Source organism: Piliocolobus tephrosceles, chromosome 15 (genome assembly GCF_002776525.5).
Source record: "Piliocolobus tephrosceles isolate RC106 chromosome 15, ASM277652v3, whole genome shotgun sequence".
Taxonomy (NCBI): Eukaryota; Metazoa; Chordata; class Mammalia; order Primates; family Cercopithecidae; genus Piliocolobus; species Piliocolobus tephrosceles.
Genome location: NC_045448.1, coordinates 24772125 through 24799478, shown reverse-complemented (window position 1 = coordinate 24799478; position 27354 = coordinate 24772125). Strand labels below are relative to the sequence as shown.

The window sequence follows — 27354 nt, the reverse complement described above, 5'->3', positions numbered from 1 at the left end:
TTTTTTTTTTTTTACCTTAACTCACAGTAAGATATACGTTTGACATTGTAATCTATGTTATCAACACACATACAAAGTGAAACAAAAGTTTCATAATACATGCCTTTACTGCAATATATTTTTATTCTATTCTATTTTACTCAATTTTATTATACATTGTTTAAAAACACTGTTTTATCAGTCACAAACATATGCTTCCATTCTCTGGGGAAGACTGTACTTCACAGCCTCATTGATGGCTGACTTGGTCATATGATTTGCTCTGTCCAATAAAATCTGAGGAGTGAAAATTTTCACTTCCAGGCAGAGGTTTTAAAATGTAGGTGTGGTTCACTATTCACTTTATATCCTCTGCCATGGGACTTGAATATTCCAGATAGAGGCTACTCTATCAATCTGGATTCTGCAGAAAACTTGCATAGACAGATCTTCATAGGGGCAGCCTACCCTCAAAGGATTTGTATCATGAACAAGAAACAAACCTTTGTGTTAAAAGCCACTGACATTGTGTTATTGTAGCACAGTCTACTCTGTCTTGACTGATCCACTGGTTGCAACCCACTGAAGTGATTTTGGGATCCATTAATGGATTGCAGCCAATAGTTTGGAAAATTATTATATCTTCTGCCTCTTTCTGTGACTTCCACCTCTTCCTCCTCCTCATGGCAGCAGTGGGCTGTCCACAGTGGGGAGGCATGGGCGGTGGCAGCAGGAGTGGCTACAGGAGCAGCAATGGCGGTGGTGGGTCCCCTGTGCTCCATGTCCCTGAGGCAGCTGACTGTGACGCCTGCTTTGGGGACTGGCCAGCAGCTCAGGGTTCCTGCGCCTCAGGAGGGGGCTCCGCACAGGGCCGCCCAGAGTTCTGTCACCGGGGTCTGCCCTGCATCAGGGTGACCATCAGGCCTGACACTCCTGGTGGCCAGGCCAGGGCCTGCAATCCACGCCTGGAGGTGCGCACTGGGCAGGGCCACAATCTGGGCAAAGGGGAGCTCCTGACTGCCCCTGAATGCCAGGGTCACTGGGGGAGCTCATGGAGATGTTGCCCTTACCCTGACACCGGCCTAGGCCCAGCAAGTACCTAGAGCCCCTGCCCCAAGCTGTGAGGGGGTGCAGCTGGGCTTCATGCGTCACAGAGTCACGAGAGCCAGAAGCAGGCAGCAGCCCAAGTAAGAGCTGTGGACCCATGCTTCTCTGTGCCCTTGGGGGCCTGGGAAGGCCCCCTTCCTGGCCCTTGAAGGCTTGGAGAGGCCTGCTCCCACTCCCTGGCCTCTCCCTGCTCCTGGCACCCTCTCTGATCTTGGAGTAGGGTTGGGGCCAAGCCTGGGCACTGGCACAGCCCAGCTGGGTGTGCGCACACTTGAGGCAGCACTGACATGCCAGCTCCCTGCCACCTCAGCCCCCTCTGGATTTTGGGTGCTGACAAGCATGAGGGGAAATTGAGGGGGGGTGTTGAGGGTGGCTCGGCACTGGCCTGCAGGTGCCCCTTGGCACAAGCAACCTGGGTGCCATAGATGCTGGCAGGAGGCAGATGGGCCACTGGACAGAATGGGGAGGGTCTCCGATGAGGCCCCACCTGCAGGTCAGGGAGGGTCTGAAGGCTAGAGGCCAGGCTGCCAGTCCCATGGACCAGAGTAGGGGACTTGTGGTGCCCTTTCTGGGCCTACCCATGGCTGCCCATGGACCAATCAGTGCGCACTTCCTCCTCTCTGAGGCCTGTAAAAGCCCTGGGCTCAGCCAGAGCAGAGGACAGAGAGACAATGGGACGACCTGCTGCAGAATGGAGCTACTATCTCTACCAAGAGATTCAGACAAAGGGATGACCTGCCTGCACAGAGGAGCCACCTACTATAGGGCCTCTTCTCTGCTCAGAGCTGCAGGATGGGATGACCAGCTGCAGAGAGGAGCTACCCTTTCTGCTGATAGCTAAACACTTGTCAGGACGACCAGCTGCAGAGAGGAGCTACCCTCTCTGCTAGGAGCTGAACACTCATTGGGCTACATAGAGGAGCTGTCCACTGTGGGTCTTCTCTGAGCTGTTTTATTGCTCAATAAAGCTCCTCTCTGTCTTGCTCACCCTCCACTTGTCTGCAAACCTCATTCTTCCTTGTCGTAGGACAAGAACTTGGGACCCGAAGAGTGGCGAGGCTAAAAGAGCTGCTGTAACACAAACAGAGCCGAAACATGCCCCCTGCTCTCCATGTTGCGAGCAAAGAGAAGGAGAGAAAATCTGCAGCACTTCAGGGAGCCCAGACCTGCGAGCTCCCTGAGTCAGAGCTGTGACTCCCTCTTTGGGGCCCTGTGGTTCCTGGCGTCTCTAAGCTTCTGGGTGCCACTGCATTCCCTGGTGCCACTGGGGAAGCTGCTTACAGTGTGCCTGGTCCAGCTGTGGCCTCACAGAGAGCTGGCACCCATGCTGGCACCTGAAGCTGCCTGCCCCATGGCAGCAGCCAGCATAACTGACTGTGCAGTGGCCGGACCCCACACTCGCTCACACACCCCCCTCATCACTCCATGCCTGACTCTATTCTCCCTTGGAGGCATAGGATCCAGGCCGGCAGCATGAGCTGAGCACAGCCTGTCAGGCAGAGTGGGTGGAACTAGCCCAGTGGGCCCCAGCAAAACTCAGGCAAAGGTGCCACCAACCACATGTTTCTGGCCAGAACAGCAACACCCCAAAAATCCTGTAACACTCCTTTATGGCAAATGAAGTCATTCTGCCGATATACATCTATGACCTCTCTCTTTTCTCAGCAATCTCCCTGGGCAATTTTATCCCTTACACTCTCTTTATTATTTCTTACTTGGACTAGTAAACTTTCCTGTCACCTGGATGTTCACTTTTTATACTGCACTTTTTCTCTCTCCATCTCATTTTCCTTTTCCCTGAGAGATTAATTTACCTGATGCATGACTGCTATCATCAGAGATCCTTCAGTGGCTTTCTGCTGTCCAGAAAATGAGTCCACACTCCCTAGCCCAGCTTTTTGTCCATCTCTATCAATCTCATGTCTGACTGATCCCTCCAGGCACACTCTACTGCAACCCAGTCACACCACCCACTGCCCTCTCCCTGTGCCCAGTGATGAAAACCATTTCTCTTCATGCTGTCCCCCTTGCCTAGAATGCACAGAACCCCCTAGTCACCATATCAAATCCTCTACTTCCAGATATAACTCATCCTTCAGTGGCCCTGAAGCTCGTCTAGGAAGTTTTTTCTGAGCTTCCCAGGTAGAAGACACCTCTCTCCACAAAACATTCAGAGCCTTACAGTACTGCCTCATTTTGCCTTCCATGTCTTGTCACTTGAATCTAGGGACAGGATTCTGACAAAATTTACTATGACAAATGAGTTATTTCCTATTCTTCTCCCTCCCTCCCGATTATCTCAACTGTTAAACACAGCTGACTGACATATGAATGCATCTTACAAGCATGTCTTCCTTTGATAGCAGACATGAAGGCTCAGCAGAATAGTGTAAGTAAACTACAGTTTCAATAATCTCATTGTTGGAGAACACTGAAGCTATTTTTTCCTTAGTATGGATGAGGTATATTCCTGAATCAAAACATACATGATCTAACATGCTATTCTAATTCTCCTAGTATACTTTTGCAAGCTTCTCAGCTGTAGTTATATGTTGAGTCTCTAAAAGTTTGAGTATTTAAAATGCCCCAAAACATTCTTTTTGAGGATCTCAAAAGAAGAGAAAAAACAGCTGAGTGATAACAATGCCCACACATTTAATGCTGTCAGTTTTACTCCTTTATCTATTTAGGACCTGTTCATTCCTACTGAAAAAAAATTATAATGTAGTTATTGGTTTTCTCTGCCTATAGCAAATTAGTAGCAATAAATTAGAAGTAGGGAAGAGAAGAGGTACTTAACACTGAGCGAGGAGATAGAAAAACTAACATAGACATACATGAAACTTTTTTTTTTTAATGAAAAAGCATTATCACCTAAGAAATTTCAGGACACAGGCGCACATTCCTTTTGATTACATTTTATTCTAGTATAACACTATCAAAATAATAGTGTTATTACCGCTGCCCTTAAATCACTAAGAAAAAAATTCCTCTATACTCAATATGCATTGCTGAAGAAGGCAGATAAGTAAGTAATATACTTTAGACAAATTTTTATCCTGTTGGATAAAATAGTCTGGTACTTAAGATAGTGAGTTTAAGTAATCTGGAAATTTCATTCAGAGAGAAAACAGTTTTGCCAACCAGACAAAGGAAACTCTATGTTATTGTACACAGGAAGGCCAAATAATATAAAAAATTAAGTTTGTGAAGGATCTGATATCCCTGGAAGAGGAGAACATGTTATAATTAAAGGTTATATAAATTCTTAGAGGAAAATTAAAGTTATATTAATTGATATTCACCCCAAGACTCAGTGAAGAATCAAGGGCTTTCAACTCAACTCCCAAACTTGAACTTTATGAAAAATATTTACTGGCAAAATCAGGTGACACATTTTTAACATATAGATGGTTGATAAGAGAAAGAAGATTCTAGACAGTGGAGATAAGATTACTACTTTTTTGCTTCTGATTATTCTCCCCCTACGGCAACACACAATCCTGAAATTGCTAGAGCATTCATGGGGTTTCCTACTCCTGGAGCACCAACACAATGAGTCACACGAACCTAGCAGTTGTGTACAGTGCAGGGCACACTGTAATAGCTATAGTCTCTGCTATCATCCACAGGTTGGAGGAGCCATCAATACCTTCTTGGATTCTTTTTATAGTCACAGCTAATATCAGTATGCTCCACCCCAGATTCAGGCAGAGCCAAGGCTGAATCCTGGCAAGGGACCTTTCTCTCACTTCCCATTGATAAAATGAAAGATGGGGCCAGATTGTCTCTAAAGCCTATCTCAGTTCTAAGATCCCATGAACCTAAAAACAATTATGTTTATTATTTTAAGTCATGATAGCTACGATTTAACAGTCTTCCAATTACCTATTTGCTCAAGTTTCTCTTTAAATTCCCTATACTGAGCATTACTTTAAAAATATATGAAGAATATCTCTAATTCTATGTGTGGAATTTGTTTAGATAAATAATTTTAAATACCAGATTTTTTTAAAGCGGCAACTTTTTTTTAGTATATTAAAATACAGGTCAGACAATGTATCTGACATATACAGTAAGTCTCTTAAAATGATTTAAGACCAAGGTGTCTATAATTAGTTATGAAAATATTGCAAAGAGCTGAACCAAAATAAAACTAAATAAGCCAGCTAGCTACTAAACTACACATATGTCCTCAAAATCTTACGAGAGTCAAATATTCCAGTAAAAAATAACAGAAGAGATGGAAACACAAGTTTCTTATTATCACACTTCATATGTTATAAAACATAATAGCTAACTTATTTTTGGCAAAATGATTAAGGATTGTAACATTCTGGCTTACACAAACATATTTGTCAAATGCATCTCAAATGGAGCATGTCATGCTAACTTCAGGCATGCAGGCACTGCAGTGTCTTAGAGTAGCCCAGAGACACTGAAATTTCAACACTTTGGCAGGGATCACACCACCAATATTCACTGACCCAGGTGGTTAATGGGGGCTGGGGATGGGGTAGGGAATTTCAACAATGTAGTTAATTGAAACCAGATAAAGCTTCTGAATAATAATTTAAAAATCATACAGATGTTCACTGCCCCTCCCACCCCCCAAAAGAGGTGACCTTTTGGACAATTTATTGCACACATTATTTTCTAGCCTACGCCCTTTTTAAGAAGATAAAACACTGCTTCACATGTCTTTCTGGAAACTCTATGATCAGTTTGAGTTATGTCTCCACAAATAAAGTAGGTTAAGCTCACGTTTCATCTTTGTTTTCCCTTTTCACCACTATTCCTGCAAAAGCAAGGACACCTGAAGGCAGGACAATAATTAGAAAGTTATGACGCTGAACAAGCTATAAGAAAGCACACTAAACTTGAGATGCATTCTACTTCTTTCCCAACAAACATTGTGAATACGAGCCCAAAAAGAGAGAAGGGTTCAAGACAATGTGTTGAAAAATCGTTTTTAAATACACAAAAGAGAAACCACACATCACATGCAGAATAGATCTGGAGAAAACACAAAAACCATAACAGATCTGTGATTAAGTTAATAATAGCCTGTGATGAGCTCCGAAATGAATATTTTCTTGCCTATGTTTACAGAACAGTAATGCTATTATTTCAAATATGCAAGTATCCTTTTTAATGTTTTTAAAGCATTTAAGACACCGGGAACAACTAACAACAAATAATTATGTCATGTCAGTTTGCTACATTTTATTTGACAGGTACAAGTCACTGCCTATACCAGTAAATAAATGCAGTAATTTGTGTACATCCTATGTCCATGTGCTTGACTGCACAACACACAAGTGAAATCCTAATTTTAGAGTGGTGGGGTACGCAGCTCTGACACAGCTCCCAGTGACCTTCACTTCCTAGTATTCATGCCCTTGTGTAATTATCTCCCCTTGAGTGTGGGCTAGATGTAGTGACTTGATTCTAACAAGAATACAGGAAACGTGATGGGATGTCACTTTGTAACTGGGTTACAGCCTGTGACTTTCATCTGCTAGCAGCCTGTCTCCCTGGCTCTTCTTCCAGGCATGCTCTAATGAAGTAAGCTAGACAGGCTGACATGTTAGAGAAGGTGGCCTCTACCCAACTGCCACCACTGAATGAAGGCCCTCTGTCTAACAACACTCAAGGAATGGGATCCTGTCAAAAACCACATGAGTGAGCCTGGATGCAGATCCATCTCAACTAAAGCCTTCAGATAAGACTGCAGCCCTGGAAGACATTTTGGTTAAAATCTTGGCAGAGACCTTGAAGCAGAGAACCCAGCTAAGCTGTGGCCAGACTTCTGACCAGAAACTATGAGTGAAGAAATGTATATTGTTTTACACTGCTAAGTTTTGGGGCAATTTGATACACAGCAGTAGATACCTAATACAACAGTTAACCTAATGACTGAGACAATGACTCTAGAGTTACTTCCTAATAATAATAATAGCTAATATTTATTTGGAACTTTAAAGTTCCAGATATCATTCTTGATGCTTTATATAATTCCTCACAAAAATCCTTTGAAGAACATATTATTATCCCCATTTTATAAATGAGGAAACTGAGGTTGAGACTCAAAACTGAAGTAGAGACTTAATAACTTGTCTAAGATCAGACAGACTAAAAAAAAAAAAAAAAAGACAATAAATATTGGAACGTAGGTGTCCTGGTTCTAGAGCCAGAACTCACAGCAACTGTACAAGTAGAACCACTAAGAGGCAGGGCTGGACACCATAAAGATGGCAACCACATGACACAGTACGAGAGGAGACTTCAAAGGCACAAAAGACATTAGAAGCTGTGCAAAATGCTAAAAGCAAGAAAAAAGCCTGCATTCTGATTAAGACACCTTATTTAGGGGAAAAAGAAACCAACACAGTAGACAGTAATACAGAGAACAGAGTATAATCTTGAATTTATTGAATTCACACTTAGAAATGAAAAACACATTTTCTTCTACCCAATAATAATTTAAAACCTCCATTTATTATTAAAAACTATAGCAAGGGAGGCTATAGTTGTACATTTCCCAAGGGCAATTATGAGTAAGAAGTAAGCAGGTGAAGCTGGTGAGAAAAGGAGCGAGCGCTTAGTGAGCTCTGAGACCCCACTGAAGATATTTTATCCCATGGAGTGAGAAGCAATCAAAATCCTAGCACAAAGCCGCCATGAAGCGATCATGTCCTATCTTGGCTTCAGATTACTAGGTCTACCAGCACTCCATGCTCCCACACCCCCTGAACTTAAACAAGACAGCAGGTATCACATCTATTGGTTAGACTGTCTCCTCAAGCAGACTCCAGGCTCTCCTACTTCAAAGACTGTCTTAGTCACTGGGATGTCCTCAAAACATAGCACAGGATCTGACATATGGAAAGGGCTTAATATATGTTTGTTGAATAAAGAAGAAATGAATTATCTTGTGAATTGCATCCATTCAGTGAGTTATTTCAATGGTATATGTCAGTGGAAGTACAATGTTTTGTTTGGTTTTATATCTCTTATAGTTCACTTGCTTTCCTGGGCACTTTAAATAGATCTTTGTGTCTCTAGCACCTCACTTAATATCTGGCACATAGTAGTACCCAATAAATATTTGCGAGTATTTGTGAGTATGTGTCTCAAAAAGGCTGCCAAGATACAGAACAGGTAAGGATCTGGACTTTTGACTTAATAAAGATGTAGTGCTCCATAAAGACAGCTGTCTGCCTATCAGTGATGATGATGACACATTTCTTCCTTCTGAAAAAGGCAAGAATATTTACAAAATACCTTCCCACAAAAGACAGATTCTTGTCTAGGTCTTACCTAGTGACTGCTCTTAAATATTTCTTTATAAAAAACAGCAAGTAATGTGTAACATAAGAACTCCAGATAACCCTAGATTCAAAGGCATTCTTTCAGAAACTTCCTATCTCCCTCAGCATTATTCTTTGAAACATTATGAACATACATTCACATAAGTCCATCATAATATGGAGATAAGGATAAAGGCAGCAAGCAAATATCCCTCTCTCTGTTCTATTTATCAACCGAACAAGAGACGAAAGAACATAGGAAAGGTGAGGAGGATTTGTGCAGGCACACAGTCCTGCACCCACAGTCACCTCTGGAGATGTACTTACCGGGAGCTCAGGGACTCGCTTCAGCATCTGAAGAGTGAAATAGCTGCCTATCGAATGGCCAATGAGCACAAGTTTCATGTCCTTTGGCACATGAGTTCTCAGGAAAGCTAGTTTGTGCTCTATTTGTCCATGAAGTCCATAGATGTCCTTAATTTCTTGAGCGTTTGAATCTAAAAGCAAATTATGAGCATGTTTTCATTCAGTAAGTAAAAGTAATCACTGAAAAACCATCAAGAAAAAGATAATAATCATGATAAAAAGCAGTTTCCATTTATCAAAGCCTACAATGTGCCAGTGAAAATATTAGGCATTCATTATATTAACCAATTTTCACAACCATTTTGGGAAGGAAACATTATAACCTTCACCTGATAGGTGAAAATCCCAATGCTCATAGATATTAGGTGACAGATTAACAGTCACAAACTTACTAAGTGGGAGAGGTGAGATTCAAATTCAGGTCTCCAAATCCTCAAAGCCCATGAACTTTCAATAATTCCGTGTATTACTGTTAGCTTAGGCCAGTGGTTCTCAAACTTGAGCATACATCAGAATCCCCTTGAAGTCTTGTTAAAACATATGGCTGGGCTCCACACCCCAGGGTTTGTTTCAGTAGGTCTAGGCTGGGGCCTGAGAAGCTGCATTTCCAAGTTTCCAGGAGATGTTGATGCACTAGGTTCCAGCACCACACACTGAGAACCAGCTGCTTAGGCTAATTTATATTACTAACAGACAACTAAGAAAGTCCATGATATGACTTAATTATTCTAGATAATCTTTATTTATTTAAGGAATCCAGATGGAAAAACTTAAGTCGAAATGTTAAAAACTGTCCCCCTTTTTTTTTCTTTTATGCTTTAAGTTCTAGGGTACATGTGCACAACGTGCAGATTTGTTACATATGTACACATGTGCCATGTTGGTGTGCTGCACCCATTAACTCGTCATTTACATTAGGTATATCTCCTAATGCTATCCCTCCCCTCTACCCCCTCCCCACAATAGGACCCGGTGTGTGATGATCCCCTTCCTGTGTCCAAGTGATCTCATTGTTCAATTCCCACCTATGAGTGAGAACATGCGGTATTTGGTTTTCTGTTCTGGCAATAGTTTGCTGAGAATGATGGTTTCCAGCTGCACCCATGTCCCTACAAAGGACACAAACCCATCCTTTTTTATGGCTGCGTAGTATTCCATGGTGTATATGTGCCACATTTTCTTAATCCAGTCTGTCACTGATGGACATTTGGGTTGATTCCAAGTCTTTGCTACTGTGAATAGTGCTGCAATAAACATACGTGTGCATGTGTCTTTATAGCAGCATGACTTATAATCCTTTGGGTATATCCCCAGTAATGGGATGGCTGGGTCAAATGGAAAACTGTCCCTTTTAAATAACCAGCACAGTCCTGACCTGAAATATCCTCCCTCCCTGTCACACATGAACTACTTTTCTAGGTTCTTCAAGACCTAATTAAAACTTTACCTAGCTAATCCTCAAGAAAAATTAATGAGCTCTCTTCTGTGCTTAATCAGTACCTCTTTTATTATAGCACTTTATCAAACTTGCATATTGTCTGTTTGTATGTTTATTTCCTCTCTTAGGGTGTGAGTTCCTTGAAGGCAAGGTTCATCTTTTCATCTGTGTCCTGTGATTAGTACACAGCAAATGTTATTGTTGAATGCAAATTGGAACTGACTAGATGATCTCTGAGGATGCTGGCCACTCTAATATTCTATGAGTAGAATAGGTTTTCCCTATGAACATATATATAACCCAATGACAGGGTGTAATATTTCAAAATAGCGTAAGATAGTCAACTGCTTCCTAAAATTTGAATGACTGAACACTGACTTTCTTGCTCTTATGACTTGCAAGGCATTGAGGGGAATTATAATCGGTATGGTTCATTCAAAAGGCACCCCAAACTCAGAAAAACTACTCTTCTGTTTTGTTTGTACAGGCTTTTGTTTGTTTGTTTTTAGTGCTTATCTCCCCTTTTAGTCGGAGTCCTGTTTATCCTACAAACTTGAAACAAGCATTATCTCCTCTGAGAGACCTTTTTATGATTCATTATGTGAGGAGTAAAGTGGCTGTCTTTTCAGTTTCCACAACATCCCTGTTTATTTATCTCATGATACTACTCCTAATTCACTCTTAGTTTACAATTCAGGTCTTGCTTACCACTGCTCCCCAAAGTCCAGCATACAGTTATTGAAAAGCTTTTTCTTGACTCAATGAGGCTTACTTCCCTATTTCCATAGTACTATTAATCTCCCAGGTAAAACATGTTATGCTCTCACTCTTTTTCCCAGGTCAGCTTACAATTCATTCTCTACTTAACAAGAAAGTTAAGCAAGAAACAGAACTGGGAAGAGACAGAATCTGGAACCTGACTTTGGTAGGACTTCTAATGGCTCCAAATCCACCTTTTTATGCATGAAATATTATATTTAGGTTTGAATAGTTCATACCCTGCTTCTCTAATCACTCTACCCAAAAGTGATCATATCATTCTTTCATATGAAAACACCACAATAATATTAATATTTGCATCCCAAGTTCTTTTTCAAAATATGCAGCATTTGGAAATATCCAAGTTTTCCTTTTGTTGGGACAGTAGGTGCAGTACAAAGATAAACAGGCTCCGGAGATGAGATAAATCTGGGTTTAAATCTCAGCTCAGCATCTCCCTAACTGTGTGACTTGAGCAAATCCTTTAACCTAGGCTTCAGTTTCCTCATACACAAAATAGAGATAATAATGCTAGCTTCCAATGGCTGTTGTTTAAGTGTCTGGCATAAACAGACAAATAAAAGCTATGACTGCCATCATTTCAATTCCCGTTATTTAAGTCCTCCTTCAAATAATACCAAGAACATTTACATGGTTAGAGCAAAGAGAAAGAAAATGAGCTAAATATTCTAAAATTTCATTGACATCATAAATAAGGTCCTAAAACATTGCATTTCAGATAAACTTTAAAGGACATTATAAATCAGAATATTTCAGAGGTAGATCTGGCTTTACCTCTGGGAACTACTCAGTAGATTTTCAAGAAGAACATACTATGAGTTAGTGTTTGCTGAAGTGGTAAGATTAACGGGGAAAGTACTTTCTAAAAATGAACAATGATTGAAAATTTAAATGTGCTATCTTTTAAAATTTATTTTTATTTTATTTATTTATTTTTGAGATGGAGTCTCACTCTGTTGCCCAGGCTGGAATGCAGTGGCACAATCTCAGCTCACTGCAACCTCTGCCTCCTGGGTTCAAGCAATTCTCATGACTCCCAAGTAGCTAGGATTACAGACGCGCACCAGCAGGCCCAGTGAATTTTTGTAGAGATGAGGTTTCACCATGTTGGCCAGGCTGGTCTCAAATTCTTGACCTTAGGTGATCCACCCCCCTTGGCCTCCCAAAGTGCTGAGATTACAGGTGTAAGCCACCACTCCCAGCCTATCTTTTTTCATGTTACTAATAAATAAAATTCTAGATATTATTTTACTAGCAGAAAATGAAAGGTTAAAAGACTATATACTTGATTACATATTTTCATTCCTATTATTTTAATAGTAATATATTCTGAGAAAATGCTAGTAATTATTAACTTACTCTCCAAAAAATGCAGAAAAAATTACATTCAGTTGTATCAAAGCCAGAAGAATGCTAATATGGAAATCATTTATACCATTCTTTCTATGAGGAAACTGTACTCCAAGTTATAATCAACGAAGCACATTTGGAACATAATCTGTTTCTAAATTGAGAACTGCCTGAGTTGGTGGATGACAATACAATCCACCATATTGTTACCAATAAATGGACCTAAGTATCATATTGATAATTTTCTCTTAGAACCTAAGCCTATTTCTTAGACCCATCTCTATTAGATATCACTTCACAGCTCACCTATCGGTTCTACAGTTTATTTCAAAAGGTATACACAACTTGTTCTGAAATAGTTAGTAGAGAAATTAAATAAAATCAGTACTTCACATTAACTTTTTGTCTAATCGCTCAAATTTGCTGGTCCAGTCATTAAAGTTATTAAGCAGTCATTAAAAGTGCTTTCAATTTTAAATTCTCTTACAGCCTGAGAACACAGATAAATCTCATGATTATTATTTTCTTCATTTTACATGAACTGAATTGACTACTCTGACAGAAAACAGTGACTAATTGGCCCTTAGAATTATTGAAAGTACAGACATAAATAAAATATACTACCTTTGCCTTTCAGGAGATCATAATCTACTAAGAGGAAACAGACATAGATAAAAATGCAATTATTAAATGCCAAAGTTAAGTATCTCAAGCATTTGCTTGAGAAAAGAACAGGGTTTATTGGATCACAATAGAAGGGTAATGGCACTTTGATTCATAAAAAGTACTGTACCTTTTCCCACTCTACCCAAGATAAATAACTAGAAGATATTCTTTATTACATGTATGTTACTATAAATGTATACATTTAACTATGTATCTGAATCCAAGCAAAACAGTTTAAATTTAACTGCCATTCATATATATGGCTATATATTGAATATAAATGTATAAGTTCAACTATTTATTTTCATGCAAACAGCATTTATAGGTCATCTCTGACCACAGAACAGACAAGACTGGAGATTAGCACTACACATGCCTTTGATAGGACTGAGTCTGCACACTGTAACTACATCTCACACCAGAATTTGCTCAGCTACTAAACTCTTCCATCCTGCCCCTAATCATTACTCCAAAGCTGTATCTTAATAACTTTAATTAAACAACTTACATGTAAAAATTCAAAGGCTAAAAATAATATTTCATATTTTAAAGAATTCTTTGATCAAGATGAAAATACAGTTTCCTTGTGATGCATGTTCTTACCCATAAGTGGAAGTTGAACATTGAGAACACATGGTCACAGAGAGGGGAACAACACATACCAGGGCCGTTGTGGGGTACGGGGTGAGGGAAACTTAGAGAACAGGTCAATAGGTAGAGCAAACCACCATGGCACATGTATAACTATGTAGTTAGAAGAAATTAAAAAAAAAACCAGTTTCCTCCTTAGGTAATTTTTTCAAATACATAAAAAATCGTATGTTGTTCACCATGCTACACAAACATATATATATATAAACTAAAAATATAAAAAGATACATGAAGTATTTACTCTAAATTCGTGATAGAACTGGAGATGGGATACAAAGAACAAAACTTTTTCTGTATTGTTTTATTTCACTTATTTTGTTAACAAAAATATTTATGTAATTATGGCAATGTTAACTGTCAACTGTAATAGAATCTTTGATTGTTATATAACTGTGTTTTTCTATGTTTTAAAAAATTTCTCAAAATAAATTAAAAAAAAAAAAGAATGCATTGACGTGCTGTTGTTCCTAGGTATCTTTCTCCCATTTTGTAGGGAAAATCACCATTCATTTCTTTCTCACACGGAATACAGAAGCCCCCAAGGATTTTATGGGTTCGTACTGATTATCAGTGAACTGGCTCAATGAAAACTGTGGTCCCTAATTCTGTATGCTTACGGAGTTCATCGATCCATAAGGCCTTCCTTTCAAAACTGTCCTGAGGTTACTAGGCTGAAGTGAGAGTACACTCTCATCAATCCCCAGCTCCCTCCCGAAGTATTCTGTAAGATCCTTGTATCTAAACACTGATACAACTCTGTTGGCTCTTAAAGTATGCATCACAGTGAGGGGACAGGAGATGATTATTCTATTTAACACTGTTTTCTTATTTAGAAAACAAATTTTAAGATTTGTAAACCCCAAGCATATGTTTTATAAAATAATTTTTAATTATTATTCTCCAAACAGAAGGTGAAAAACACAGTCATCAAATTATGCTTTCCACTTGACTAAAACCAATTATCTGCTAAGGACTTCAACGGTCCTTAGCAGGAAACAGAAGAGAGATTCAGCAAGGAGAGCATAATGTTATAGACTTAGCAAACAATAAAAGCAAAACGCATAAAAAGTGTGTTACTTTCTATTGTAAAGTGCTATTTTGGAAACAGCCACGTTTCCACGGCTGTTACTTGGAAAAAGCTATGAGTTCTGTGGCTACATGTGGTTATAGGGAAAGGTGAAGCATAAGGTTAAAAAGGAAAGTTGGGTCTAGATAAAGTAGGAAACTGAACTTCACACCAAGGAGTTTGGACTCAGTTCTGTGATAATGAGAAGATACCTATAGATTGCCAAGAGAGGAGCGCACAATCTGGTCTGTTACGGATATTAACTGCAATGCTCACTCTCCCTTCTTCTTCTGTCTGTCCTGGCACTCTAACAATTTGCTTGATTCCTAACTTCTTTCTCTTGCTCTGCACTTTGGCTTTTTGCTCTTCTGACCCACAGATTTACCTGCTTTCATTTCTAGGGACTGTGAGCCCTGAGAGTTGATTGACTGGTTGTTCCTGCCTTGGGCTCATCTATCTCACCTCCTTGCTGCCCTGCCACTCCCAGTCCTGGCAAGAGAGAAAGCTCCACTGGGTTTTCTCTCTTTCTTCCTAGTTGGGGGACTGCAGTGAGAGTAGTTTATTGTTTCTTTGGATAAGCATGACTCAAATTCATCGTTAGTTGCAAGATTGTGTAACTATTTTAGGTAATGTTTTTATCTGCTAAAACGAAACCAGCATGATTTCTAGCTTTCTTTTTGTACTTTCTAAACAATGACTTGAAATAGTTGATAATGAATTTCCCATCATGTATGCTGACTCTATAGCAAATCAAATCCAGAAAACAGTTTATACTCCTAACTCCTCAAATTTTCTTTTCACACTTTTTTTCCCCCTCAAATCATCCCCTTCTGACATTGGTGAACATCTGTTCTTCCAATTGTATTCAACTTATGATTGTGCTAATGTGGTCCACTAGAATATTATTTCCAACTGTTCATAATTTTAACATTTGCTAATATGAAGCAAGACATAACTTTCAACATTTGATGTGTGGTTATAGCTTATGCCCTTTTTCTCAATGATTACATATTTTTCACACTATATTTTGCATGCCAGAAAACCAGTACCTTAGGACAATCTTGGACAGCAAATAATGTACCTGTGCTGCCTATCCAAAGCAACTATAGCATACATTTGCAAACGTAATCTCCAATATGTACAACAGATGAGAGCAGACCTGTTCTAGCTGAATGAGGGGCTGGTAAGGCCCAGAGCCCTACTTAGCCTTCACAGAACTTTTGAGTTACTCAGAATATAGAAAGTTACGAACCTAAAAGGTGGAGACTGGCAAGCAATTCTAACCCTTTGTATACCCCTGTAGCATGACAGTTAATAACCCAGTAGGCTGTCAGTAAGTCCTTAATGATAGTGAGTTGCCCCTTCACCCTCTCCAGAAACCACAGCTTCCTTTGGCCCTACGGTGGCCCTTTGGGCTAATGCCTCTAGATGGCACTGTTCTCATTAGGTAGCAAAGAACCCAGGCTCTAATTACTAAGTTATTAACTCAATAGTACACAAGCAGGCCAAACAGAGATAAACATATTCAAAGTAAAGTTATAAATAATAAGATGTCAATTTACAATAACAATTAAAGCTGTTTCCTAAAAATTCAGACACATGACAGATATTTTCTACTGGTTTTCCTCATCAGTGTTTATTGGTGAACATCTAGGGCAGTGGTTCTGAAAATGTGGTCCCAGGACCAGCAGCATCAATATTACCTGGGAACTTGTTAGAAATGCAAATTCTCAGGTCCCACCCCCAGATCTACTGAATCAACAACTCAGAGGGTAGCACCTGTGTTTTAATAAACCCTCCAGGTGATTTTGATGCATGCCAAAGTTTGAGAACACCTGATCAAGGGTGATCCTTCGAATCTGTTTTCAACTTTCAAAGTTGCCATTCATGTTCTCTTCAAATGTTTGCTTCTGTCTTTAGTATGACTTAAGATAGCACACTTGATCATGACCATATCCTTTTAATGTGATGCTGAATTCAGTTTGCTGGTATTCTGTTGAGATTTTTTGCATCTATGTCCCTCAAGGATATTGATCTATACTTTTCCTGTTTTGTCCTTATTCAGCTTTGGTGGTTTAATTTCTTTAACAGATAAGGTCCATTCAGATTATCTATTTTTCCTTGTGTGAGTTTTGGGAGCTTACATCTTTCAATAAATTCGTCCATTTTATCTAAGTTAAGTTTATTATCCTTTTATTATCTAAGGGATCAGCAGCAATGAATCTTTTCTTTCTGAATACTCGTAATTTGTGTCTTCTCTTTTCCCCCCCTTGCTTAGCCTGGCTACAGGTTTATTAATTTTATTAGTCTTTTAAATAACTAGCTTTTGGTTTGTTGATTTTTTCTAATAATTTCTTGTTTTCAACTTCATTGATTTGTGTTCCCATTTTTATCATCTTTTCTTCTCTTTGCTTTAGGTTTAAATTGTTCTTTCTCTAGTGTCCTAAGGCAGAAACTTAGGTAATTGACTTTAGATCTTCCTTCTTTTCTAAAATATGAGTCAATGCTATAAATTTCCTTCTAAGCACTCCAACAATCTGTGTATTTTAATTGGTATATTTAGACCATTCACATTTAAAGTGATTACTGAGGCTGGGCATGGTGGCTCATGCCTGTAATCCCAGCACTTTAGGAGGCCAGGGCAGGTAGATCACTTGAGCCCAGGAGTTCAAGACCAGCCCAGGCAACGTGGCAAAACCCTGTCCCTATAAAAAGATACAAAAGTTAGCCAGGCATGCTGGCACATACTTGTGGTCTCAGTTACTCAGGAGGCTGAGGTGGGATGATCACTTGAGCCTGGGAGTTTCAGGCTACAGTTAGTCTCTATGGCACCACTGTACTCCAGCCCGCATGACAGAGTAAGACTGTGTCGCTAAATAAATAAAGTGATTACTGATACAGCTGAATTAGTATCTATCATATTTATAAATGTTTCTTGTTATACTTGTTCTTTCTTTTTAAAATCTTACTCTCTTCTACATTCCTAGCTTTAATTGAGCATTTAAAATGATCTAACACTCTCTCTTCTTCTCATAATAATGATTCTTATTAAAAAAATTCTTTTTGGCTGGGCACAGTGGCTTATGCCTGTAATCCCAGCACTCTGGGAGGCTGAGGCGGGCAGATCGCTTGAGCCGAGGAGTTCCAAGACCAGCCTGGGCAATATGGTGAAACCCTGTGTTTACTAAAAATCCAAAAATTAGCCAGGTGTGGTGGCGGGCGTCTGTAGTCCCAGCTACTTGGGAGACTGAGGTGGGAGGATCACCTGAGCCTGGCAGGTTGAGGCTGCAGTGGGCCACGATTGCACCAATGTACTCCAGCCTGGGTGACAGAGTGAGACCCTGTCTCCAGTGGTTGGCCTAGAATTTGCCATATATACTAAATCTAAGTTCATCTGAAGTAACACTATACCACTATACTACTTCACCTTTAGTCCAGGTATGTTACAACTGAGTATTCCCAATTCCTCTCTTCCATCCCTTATAACATTACTGACATTCATTTCATTTATCAATGTTGTAATCACTCAACGTACTGTTACTTTTATTACTTTGAATTAACAGCTATCTACCAGATCAATTTAGAATAAGAAAAATAAACTTTTTAAAAACTTTTATTCCTTCTCCCATGCTCTTCTTTATACAGATTTGAATTTCTGATCTCTATCACCTTCCTCTCCCCCAAAGAACTTCTTTTAATATTTCTTGCATAGCATGTCTCCAGCAACTAATTTCCTCAGCTGCTATTGGTCTGAAAAAGGCTTTATTTCTCCTTTACTTTTGAAGGATGATTTCACTAGATAGATAAATCCAGGTAAGTGCTATTTTTCATTCGACACTAAATATTTCACTCCATTCTCCTCTTTGTTGAATGGTTTCTGACAAGAGGTTCCCTGTAATTCTCATCTTTGTTCTTCTATAGGTAAGGCGCTTTTTCCTCTGCCTATTTTCAAGATTTTGTCTTTGGTTTTCTGCAACTTAAGTATGACATATGTAGGTGTAGATCCTAAGTGTTGACCCTGCTTAGTGTGCTCTGAGATTCCTAGACCTGTGTTTTGTCATCTGGCATTAAGTATTTCAACTCTTACCTTCTCCATTTTCTCTTCCTTCTTGATCTGGTATTCCAATTATGCATACGTTACACCTTTTGAAATTGTCCCACAACTCTTGGATGCATTGTACTTTTATAAGTTATTCTTTTTCCTCTTTGCATTTCAGTTAGGAAAGTTTCTATTAACCTATTTTTCCAGTCCACTGATTCTTTCCTCAGCTGCATCCAGCCTGCTGGCGAGTCCCTCAAAGGCATTTTTCATTTTTGTTACAGTGTTTTCTAGTATTTCCTTTTGGTTCTTTCTTAAGAGTTCCCTACTGTCTGCTTGCATTACCCATCTGTTCTTGCATGCTACTTCTTCCATTAGAGTCCTCAACGTAGTAATCATGGTTACTTTAAATTCCTGATCTGATATTTCTAAAACTGGAAAAAGTATATATCTGACTCTGGTTCTGATGCTTGCTTTGTCTCTTTGGATGGTTTTTTTCTTGCCTTTTACAATGCCTTCTAATTTTATTTTTTGCTTAAAGCTGGACATGATATATTGAGTAACAGGAATGAGGTAAATAGATCTTTTATGTGAGGGTATATGTTAATGTGGCTAGAAGCTGGGCTATGCTTTTTTTGTTTTTTAAGACAGGGTCTCACTCTGTTGTCCTGGCTGGAGTGCAGTGGCACTATCTTGGCTCACTGCAACCTCTGCCTCCTGGGTTCAAGCAATTCTCCTGCCTCAACCTCCCGAGTAGCTAGGACTATAGGCTTGTAGCACCATGCCTAGCTAATTTTTGTATTTTTAGTAGAGACAGAGTTTCATCATGTTGGCCAGGTTGGTCAAGCACTCCTCACCTCAAGTGATGTGCCTGCCTTAGCCTCCCAAAGTGCTGGGATTACAGGCATGAGCCACTGCGCCTGGGCAGGGCTATGCTTACTGTTTCCTGTAGCTACAGGTATCAGAAACTTCAGTTTCCTTTAATGTTCTTGCTTTTTTTTCTCTGTTGTCTTTGGTTTTCCCTAAGAACTCCTTCTTAAATAGAGCTTGTGTCTTGTAGCTCCTATAGTTATAATGTACTATTATTAAGGTAGAGGCCTATAGACATGGTGGTAAAATGAGGAGGGAAGCATCCTATAATGTAAAGATTAAACCTCAGTCTTTCAGTGGGCCTGAATGCCTGTGCTGTGATCTTCAAGTGTTTGTCATCTTTTTTTCTTCTCCTGCATGTGAGACAGGAAGGCTAGGGGAAGATGGAGTTGGCTAACTGCCCTTCCCCCAGGTTGGATAAAGTTCTGGAACCCTTTTTCCCTTGGAAAGTAAGTCATGTTATTGAGAATATTCTGGACATACTGCAAAATCTTACTTCTCTTCTACCCTTAACAAAAACCATAGGGGACATTTCTCAAATTTTTCACAAAAGAACCTGATAAGGTTCCTAGAGGTAATACCCATGAAAGTGAGGAAGTCCCCTAAGAATAGGCTTGCAGAAGTTTGTTACTCTTAAAATAGTCTGTACTTTACCCCCAGTAATTCATCAAAATCACCATTTATATATTCTACATCAATGGCACTAGTGTCTTCTGCTTCACATAAGCTGATCTTCATTGTATTTCCTTGTCTCTCTAGATTTCAGGTGACAATTTGTCCTGTGACCTCAATTCTCTGAAAGGTCTAAGAAAAATGAGTTTTAGTTTTGTTCAGCTTTTTTCTTTTCTTTTTTTCTTTCTTTTTTGAGACAGAGTCTCATTCTGTCACCTAGGCTGGAGCGTAGTGGCACAATCTTGGCTCACTGCAACCTCTGCCTCCTAGGTTCAAGCAATTCTCATGTCTCAGTCTCCCGAATAGCTGGGATTACAGGCGAGCACCACCATGCCTGGCTAATTTTTGTACTTTTAGTAGAGGTGCAGTTTTGCCATGTTGGCCAAGCTGGTCTCAAATTCCTGGCCTCACTTGATCCACCTGCCTTGGCCTCCCAAAGTGTTGGGATTACAGGCATGAGCCACCACACTCAGCCTCAGCTTTTTTCTTACTGCAATGAGAGAAGTGACAAATTCCAAGTTCTACATGTCAGAGCTGAAACTGGAAGTCCACTATTTATTTAAAAAACATTCTATGCTAAATATTTTCTTAATGTAAAACATATGCCACCTACAAGTTTTAAACAAGTAATAAGTAAATAAATGTTGAAAAAAATACCCTAAAAATCTAAATGTAACTATTTCACTAACATTTAAGATACACACTTCATCATGATATTGTCATAGGTGGGAAAGCACTAAAAATATGGTCCCTGGTGCTGCTATTCCTAGATGCTTACTTCAGCCTAGAAAATATCTGAGCTATTACACAAAGTATTATTCATTGAAAAATCTCATCTCTTAGTGCCAAGGTGCTAATGTCTGTTAGGCTTTAGGTTGAAAATGTTTAAGCATAATTAAAACAAAACATTATGAAGTTTTAGTATTTCTTTTCAACCTTTAACTTATAGGATGCTGATTTTTTATTTTCTTATTCAGTTTTCCATACTAAATTTTTTAATAAGCACACATAACTTTTTAATCTAAAAATACAATAAAGGAAGGTAATCCGTTTTGAAAATGAATAGAAAATTATACAACATGCTCCCTGCAGCTAAATGGTCAGCTGCAAAATACAAGGTTTTTTGCAGACTCCACAGAGTCTCTCCTAACCCACACTGTGGTTTCTCCTTTGTTTACTCCTTAGGTGTCTACATGATTAGCAGGCCATGGTTTATCACTTAATTATTCTCTAAATATGAGAGAAAAAGCTTCTTTAAAGTAAAGAACATGGTTTATAAAAGGGGTTCCCAACCCGTCTGTGGCCTGTTAGGAACCCGGCCACACAGATGAAGGTGTGCAATGGGCGAGTGAAGCATTATCGCCTGAGCTCTGCCTCCTGTCAGATCAGCGGCAGCATTAGATTCTCATAGGAGTACCCTACTGTGAACTGTGCATGTGAGATCCAGGTTGCACACCTGATAATCTGAGGTGGAACAGTTTCATTCCAAAACCACTCACCCCTCCCCAGTCTGTGGAAAAATTGTCTTCCCCAAAACTGGTTCCCAGGTGCCAAAAAGGTTGGGGACTGCTTTTTTCCCACCATTCCTCCTAGTACAACCCTAGGAAAATAATACATGATCAAAAACCACACAATTGATTACTAATTGGTAAATAAAGAAGACAAGTCATAGATTGTTTTATCTACCCATATTCTTACAGAAAACTACCTAAAGAGTTAAAATGTCTCTAAAAATCCTAAGTTTACCAAAATATGGAACCACAGGCCAAATGCCACAAGCAGGTTTCCACTGGTGTAACTCTTAACCTTAGCAGGCTTGCTAGAAACATGACCCTCCACTCACTGTAAAGGAAAGTAGATATTAAGAAGGACATACCCTCTGATGTTGTAAGAATCTTCTTGTCTTTGGGAGCCAACGCATGCCCAGCATGACTGATAGTCCAAACTGGAAAGCGTCTGTTTGTCAAAGAGTATAAAGCCTTTGCAAATGGCACATAAAAGGCAGAAAAACCTGGATTACCTAAGAAAAGAAACACAGACCTTAGATTAATCAAAGTAATAAATATGTATAAGATGACACGCAGACTAGAAAAGATGGGTCTGTTTCTTTTCACACTTTCCTCTGAATTCTTCAGAGTACTCAAGAGAGATTATCTTCAAACTTCCATTAAAATCACAGCAGTACCCTATTTAAACACCCTTCAGGGTCTTCCAGATAAAGTCATCTGGAAAAAGTCTAAAATTAGTAATACTGCATATAAGGCACTTCAAGATTTGGTCATGCTCAGTTAACAAGGTGCATGAAAACCAGAGAAACAAGCCAGCCAAAATAGTGTAAGAAGCACGCACAGGGAGAGCTTTAAGGAGTCTACTGTTTCCTTGTCACTTATCCCTAATAATACAATTATAAACAGGTGCACAGCTTCATCTTTTGGGGAAACAAACGTCCACAAGTACATGTAGATTTTTCTTATATGTGTACAGAAGGTATTTTTGACATGAGTTTGCTATAAAGAAAGAGAATAAATAAATGATCTTTTTAAAAACATTCAATCTGATATATCTGTAGGGGGAAATTACAACAAAATGGGATTTTCATCTTGTAATCATCATCTATATAAAGTCTTCACAGCTACTAGTCCATTTCCATCAATATCTACTTCTCTGATCAGTTTATCTATTTCTTCATGTTGTTAGGCTTTCTGGTTTCTGCAATTACATGACATGGTTCTGGAGCACTGATGTAAATAACCACTGTCATCCTTGTCAAATTTCACTGATTTCTACTTAATTGTTTACGTCTTTCAGTTTGCTACATAAGCAGTGTAATAAAGTGATTAAGAGCATAGACTCTGGAGCCAGACTACCTGGGTTGGAATCCTGGCTTTGCCACTTAGCAACTGTGTGAGCTTTGACCAAGCTATTTAACCTCTCTGTGCCTTGGTTTCCTCATCCACAAAATGTGTAATAATGGTACTATCTCATTTGAAGAGTAAGTGAATCGATATATGTAAAGCATTGTAACACTGCCTGAAACATAGTATTATATAAATGTTAGGTATTCAAACTTGTACAACAATGTCTAGCTATAATGGTAGTATACAATGGCCTTAGCATCCACATTATTTTGCTTCTGTTGCATTCTGACCTAGTGACCCAAGTTCCAAATTAGCATCCACATTATTTTGCTTCTGTTGCATTCTGACCTAGTGACCCAAGTTCCAAATTCTTTTTTGTGATGGTGCTTTTGGCTTCTTTGTCAAATAGGATGAAAACTTCCTCAAATGCAGAAATATGTTCTTTGGTCAGTTTATTGGCCACTGCATAGCTAAGGAAGAAAGAAGGGAGGAAGGGCATACCAGCACAGGGGCTGTAACATCTATGGAAGTTGTGGGTGGCACTGTTTCATGTTTTATGCATTTAAGTCTTCAGTAAGTTTAGAATATTTTTTGGTATAAAATACTAAGTAGCAATCCAACTTTTTTCCAAGTGACTGGCCAATTGTTCCAAGACCATTTATTATATAATCCATTCTTTCTGCACTGATTTGAAATATCTTCTGACCCAATACTACCTTTTTACATTCGCTTGCTAATTCCTATACCAAATAATTCAGTTTATTTTTCCTTTTCTCCTCTGCAGGCCATACTGTCTTAATTACATTTTTTTTTTTTTGATATGTTAATCGGTAGGGCAAATTCCTTCCCTTTATTTTTCTTTTTCTAAATTTTCTGAGCTGGTCTCATAAACTTTAGGGTTATTTTCAGTAGTTTCAATTTTTAAAAATCTCTTTGGGATTGTGACTAAAATTTCATCTCATTAATATATTAATTTATAAAAATTGTATATTTTTATATTACTGAGTATAACCTTCTAGGAATGTGTTATACCTCATATTCACATGTTTTATGTTGCTCATAGATTTCTTCATATGGCTAGAAAATAATAATAGCTAATATTTTTAGGTGCTATAATTTACTACATGCCAGGCAGTGTTTAGGTGCTTTACATGTATTGTTTAATTATCATATGAGGTAGCACTATCATTACTTCCATTTTATGGATGAGGAAACTGAGTACAGTGAGGTTAAATAACCTAGCCAATATCACATATATGGCAAGTTATAAAAAAAATTTGATGACTGGAAGTATATACAAAAGAAAATCATAATACTGAATGTTTTAAAAACATCAGTAATCTGGTGTAGGATCTTCTGCATTCCTTGTTTTAGTCAGTCTTACAATATCTCTATATAGTAGTTAGCATTTTTCATTAGAAATAATGAATGGATAGCCACTAGAACAAAACTTGGTACATGGTAGGGGCTGCATAAATGGCAGCTATTAATACTACAGCTATTATAACAATTAAAAACTGGTGTAACATTAAGGAGACATCAAAGATAACCCCATGATTTAGATGTAAGTTACAATGACAGGATATATAAAAAACAGTGAGTACTAGACAATGGATACTTAATGCATGAGGGCATTAAAACCTAGATGATGGGTTGATTGGTGCAGCAAACCACCATGGCACATGTATACCTATGTAACAAACCTGCACATTCTGCACATGTATCCCAAAACTTAACGTATTTTTTTTTAATGAGGAAGAATAAATAAATGAATAAAACAAAGTTTTCTCCCTATCTCTGGGTTTAAGTCTGAGTTCTTAAGCTTTCTGATCCACAGTTTTATCATCATCAAGTAAATGATGATGCCAATTACTTATGTTCATTCATTCTATTCAGAATTGCAGCTACTTTTAGCCCTCAATTATTTATTGAGCACTTACTGCATGAAAGTCACTATGTCAGGCAAAAGACAGATGAGGGCCTTTTTGGAATTTATGTACTAATGGGAGAATATACAGCACATAACTAAATAGGTGAGATAATTAAAGAGTGTGAGAACTCCTATAAAAGGAATAAATAGGGTCACATGATAGAGAAGGGAAGAGAACAGAGTGAAAAAAAGGTCTGAGGAGATGACATTTACCCAAGACCCCAAAATGGCAAGAAATAAGCCTTGTGAAAATTTGAGGGAAGAGAATAAATACTAAGGAGGGAGAAGGTCCTCAAGAAATAAAGATCTTAGCTCTTGAAGAAATGGGAGACAGTCCATAATCCTTGGTTCCTCCCTTTGCATCTGATCTATCAGTGTGGCTAAAGCATAACGAGAGATATCAAATCTTGTATGAGATCAGGTTGAAGAGGAAGAAAAATACAACCATGTGATACCTTTTGGGCCATGATAAGTAATTTGGCTTTTAATCTAAGTAACATTAAAAGAGATTGAGCAGGGTTAAGGCATAATTAGATTTAAATTTAAAAAAATTTTTCTATCGTAAAAGAGTAATTAGGAAAAATATGAAAATTTTCATAGCAATACATTTAGCAACTTAGATAAAATAGACAAATTTCTAGAAAGACAGAAACTATCAAAGTTTACTCAAGAGAAACAGATAACCTAAGTAGCCCTAAATTGATTAGATTAATTGGAATTTAAGTTAAAAATCTTCTCACAAAGGAAATCCAGGCCCACACAGCTTCACTGGTGAATTCTATCAAACATTTAAGGAAGAAAAAGGCCTAATCTATACAAACTCTTTCAGAAAATAGAAGAGAAATGTATTAGTCTGTTTTCATGCTGCTGATAAAGACATACCTGAAACTGGGCAATTCACACACAAAAGAGGTTTAATGGACTCACAGTTCCACATGGCTGACGACCCCTCCCAATCATGGTGGAAGGCAAGGAGTAAGTAGCAAGTCACGTCTTACATGGATGGCAGCAGGCAAAAAGAAAGAGTGTGTGCAGGGGAACTCCTCTTTATAAAACCATCAGATTTCATAAGACTTATTCACTATCACAAGAACAGCATGAGAAGGACCTACCCCCATGATTCAATCACCTCCCACTGAGCCCCTCCCACAACACATGGAAATTGTGGGAGTTACAATTCAAGATGAGATTTGGGTGGGGACACAGCTAAACCATATCAAGAAAGAAATATATTCTAACTCATTCTACGAGGCCAGCATCACCCTCATACCAAAACCATATAAAGACACTGCAAAAAGAAAAACAAAAAAGAAAACTACAGACCACTATCCCTTGTGAACAAAGATGGAAAAATTCTAAACAAAATTTTAGCAAACTGAGTCCATCAAAATGTTGAAAGCATAATACATCATGACCAAGTGGGATTTATCACAGGAAGGCTGGATTGGTTTAACATTCAAAAATTAACATTATCCACCACATTAAACAACCATAAAAGAAAAATCATATGATCCTCAACAGATGCAGAAAAAATGGAAGTTTTGTCCTGTCAGAAATATACTTAATATTGTAGCATGTATAACGTACCAAACTTGTAAGTTTAACTTCTTTAAAAGTAACCATCACTTGCTATAGTTCCCTGTATCCAGTGGCACCAAGCAGCACTAGATTGGGCACATGTCACTTACATACAATAAATCCTTTCAAACTGAATGCATAGCAAGTAACATAAAGGTCTAACTCATAACAGACACAGAAGTGGAAAATGCAATGCAAAATGCTTAAATACCATTGCACACAGTACTTCATACTTCACCACTTAAACCTCCTTGTTAAAAAACCACAAAGAAAATTAAAAGGTCCATGTTTATGCAACTAAACAAGATACACACATGGAGGGGTACAGGGGAGATCCAAGTGTAACGATGTTGGAAAACATTCCAATGCAGACATGTAAGTAAAATATTTTATCAAAAGTTTACATCAAAATGTGTTATAAACACACACTTGAACATGCTGAACAGTCAAATCAGTCAAATACCCATGCAATGTATAACAGAAGTTGTAGGGATCATCTCTAGGCCCTGACTGCTAATAAACTCCAACTGTGCAACACTGCAAGTACAGACTTATGCCTTCCAGTTAATTTTGTAGGGAAGGGAATGAAAACTGCCACATATCAAGTTAATATGGCACAGTATCTATATAATAGATTGCCATGTAGACAGACCTATTGGACTCATTCATGGAGACTTATCTGCTGGATCTC

The 27354-nt window shown here is 38.7% G+C and overlaps 1 protein-coding gene across 5 annotated transcripts in view; it reads right to left on the bottom strand.

Annotated features, from left to right (window-relative positions):
* The window catches only part of LDAH (lipid droplet associated hydrolase), a 153689-nt gene that overhangs the window by 101165 nt on the left and 25170 nt on the right, over positions 1 to 27354 (bottom strand). For all 5 annotated transcript variants that reach the window (XR_002735256.1, XM_023230016.1, XM_023230019.1 and 2 more), the window contains 2 exons: positions 22174 to 22317; positions 8727 to 8896 (listed from right to left, as the gene is read on the bottom strand). Coding sequence is in view for 4 of the 5 variants with exons in the window: in XM_023230016.1 (XP_023085784.1) it covers positions 8727 to 8896; positions 22174 to 22317 (314 nt within the window). In the remaining variant the exon portion in view is untranslated. The remainder of the gene's footprint in view (positions 1 to 8726; positions 8897 to 22173; positions 22318 to 27354) is intronic.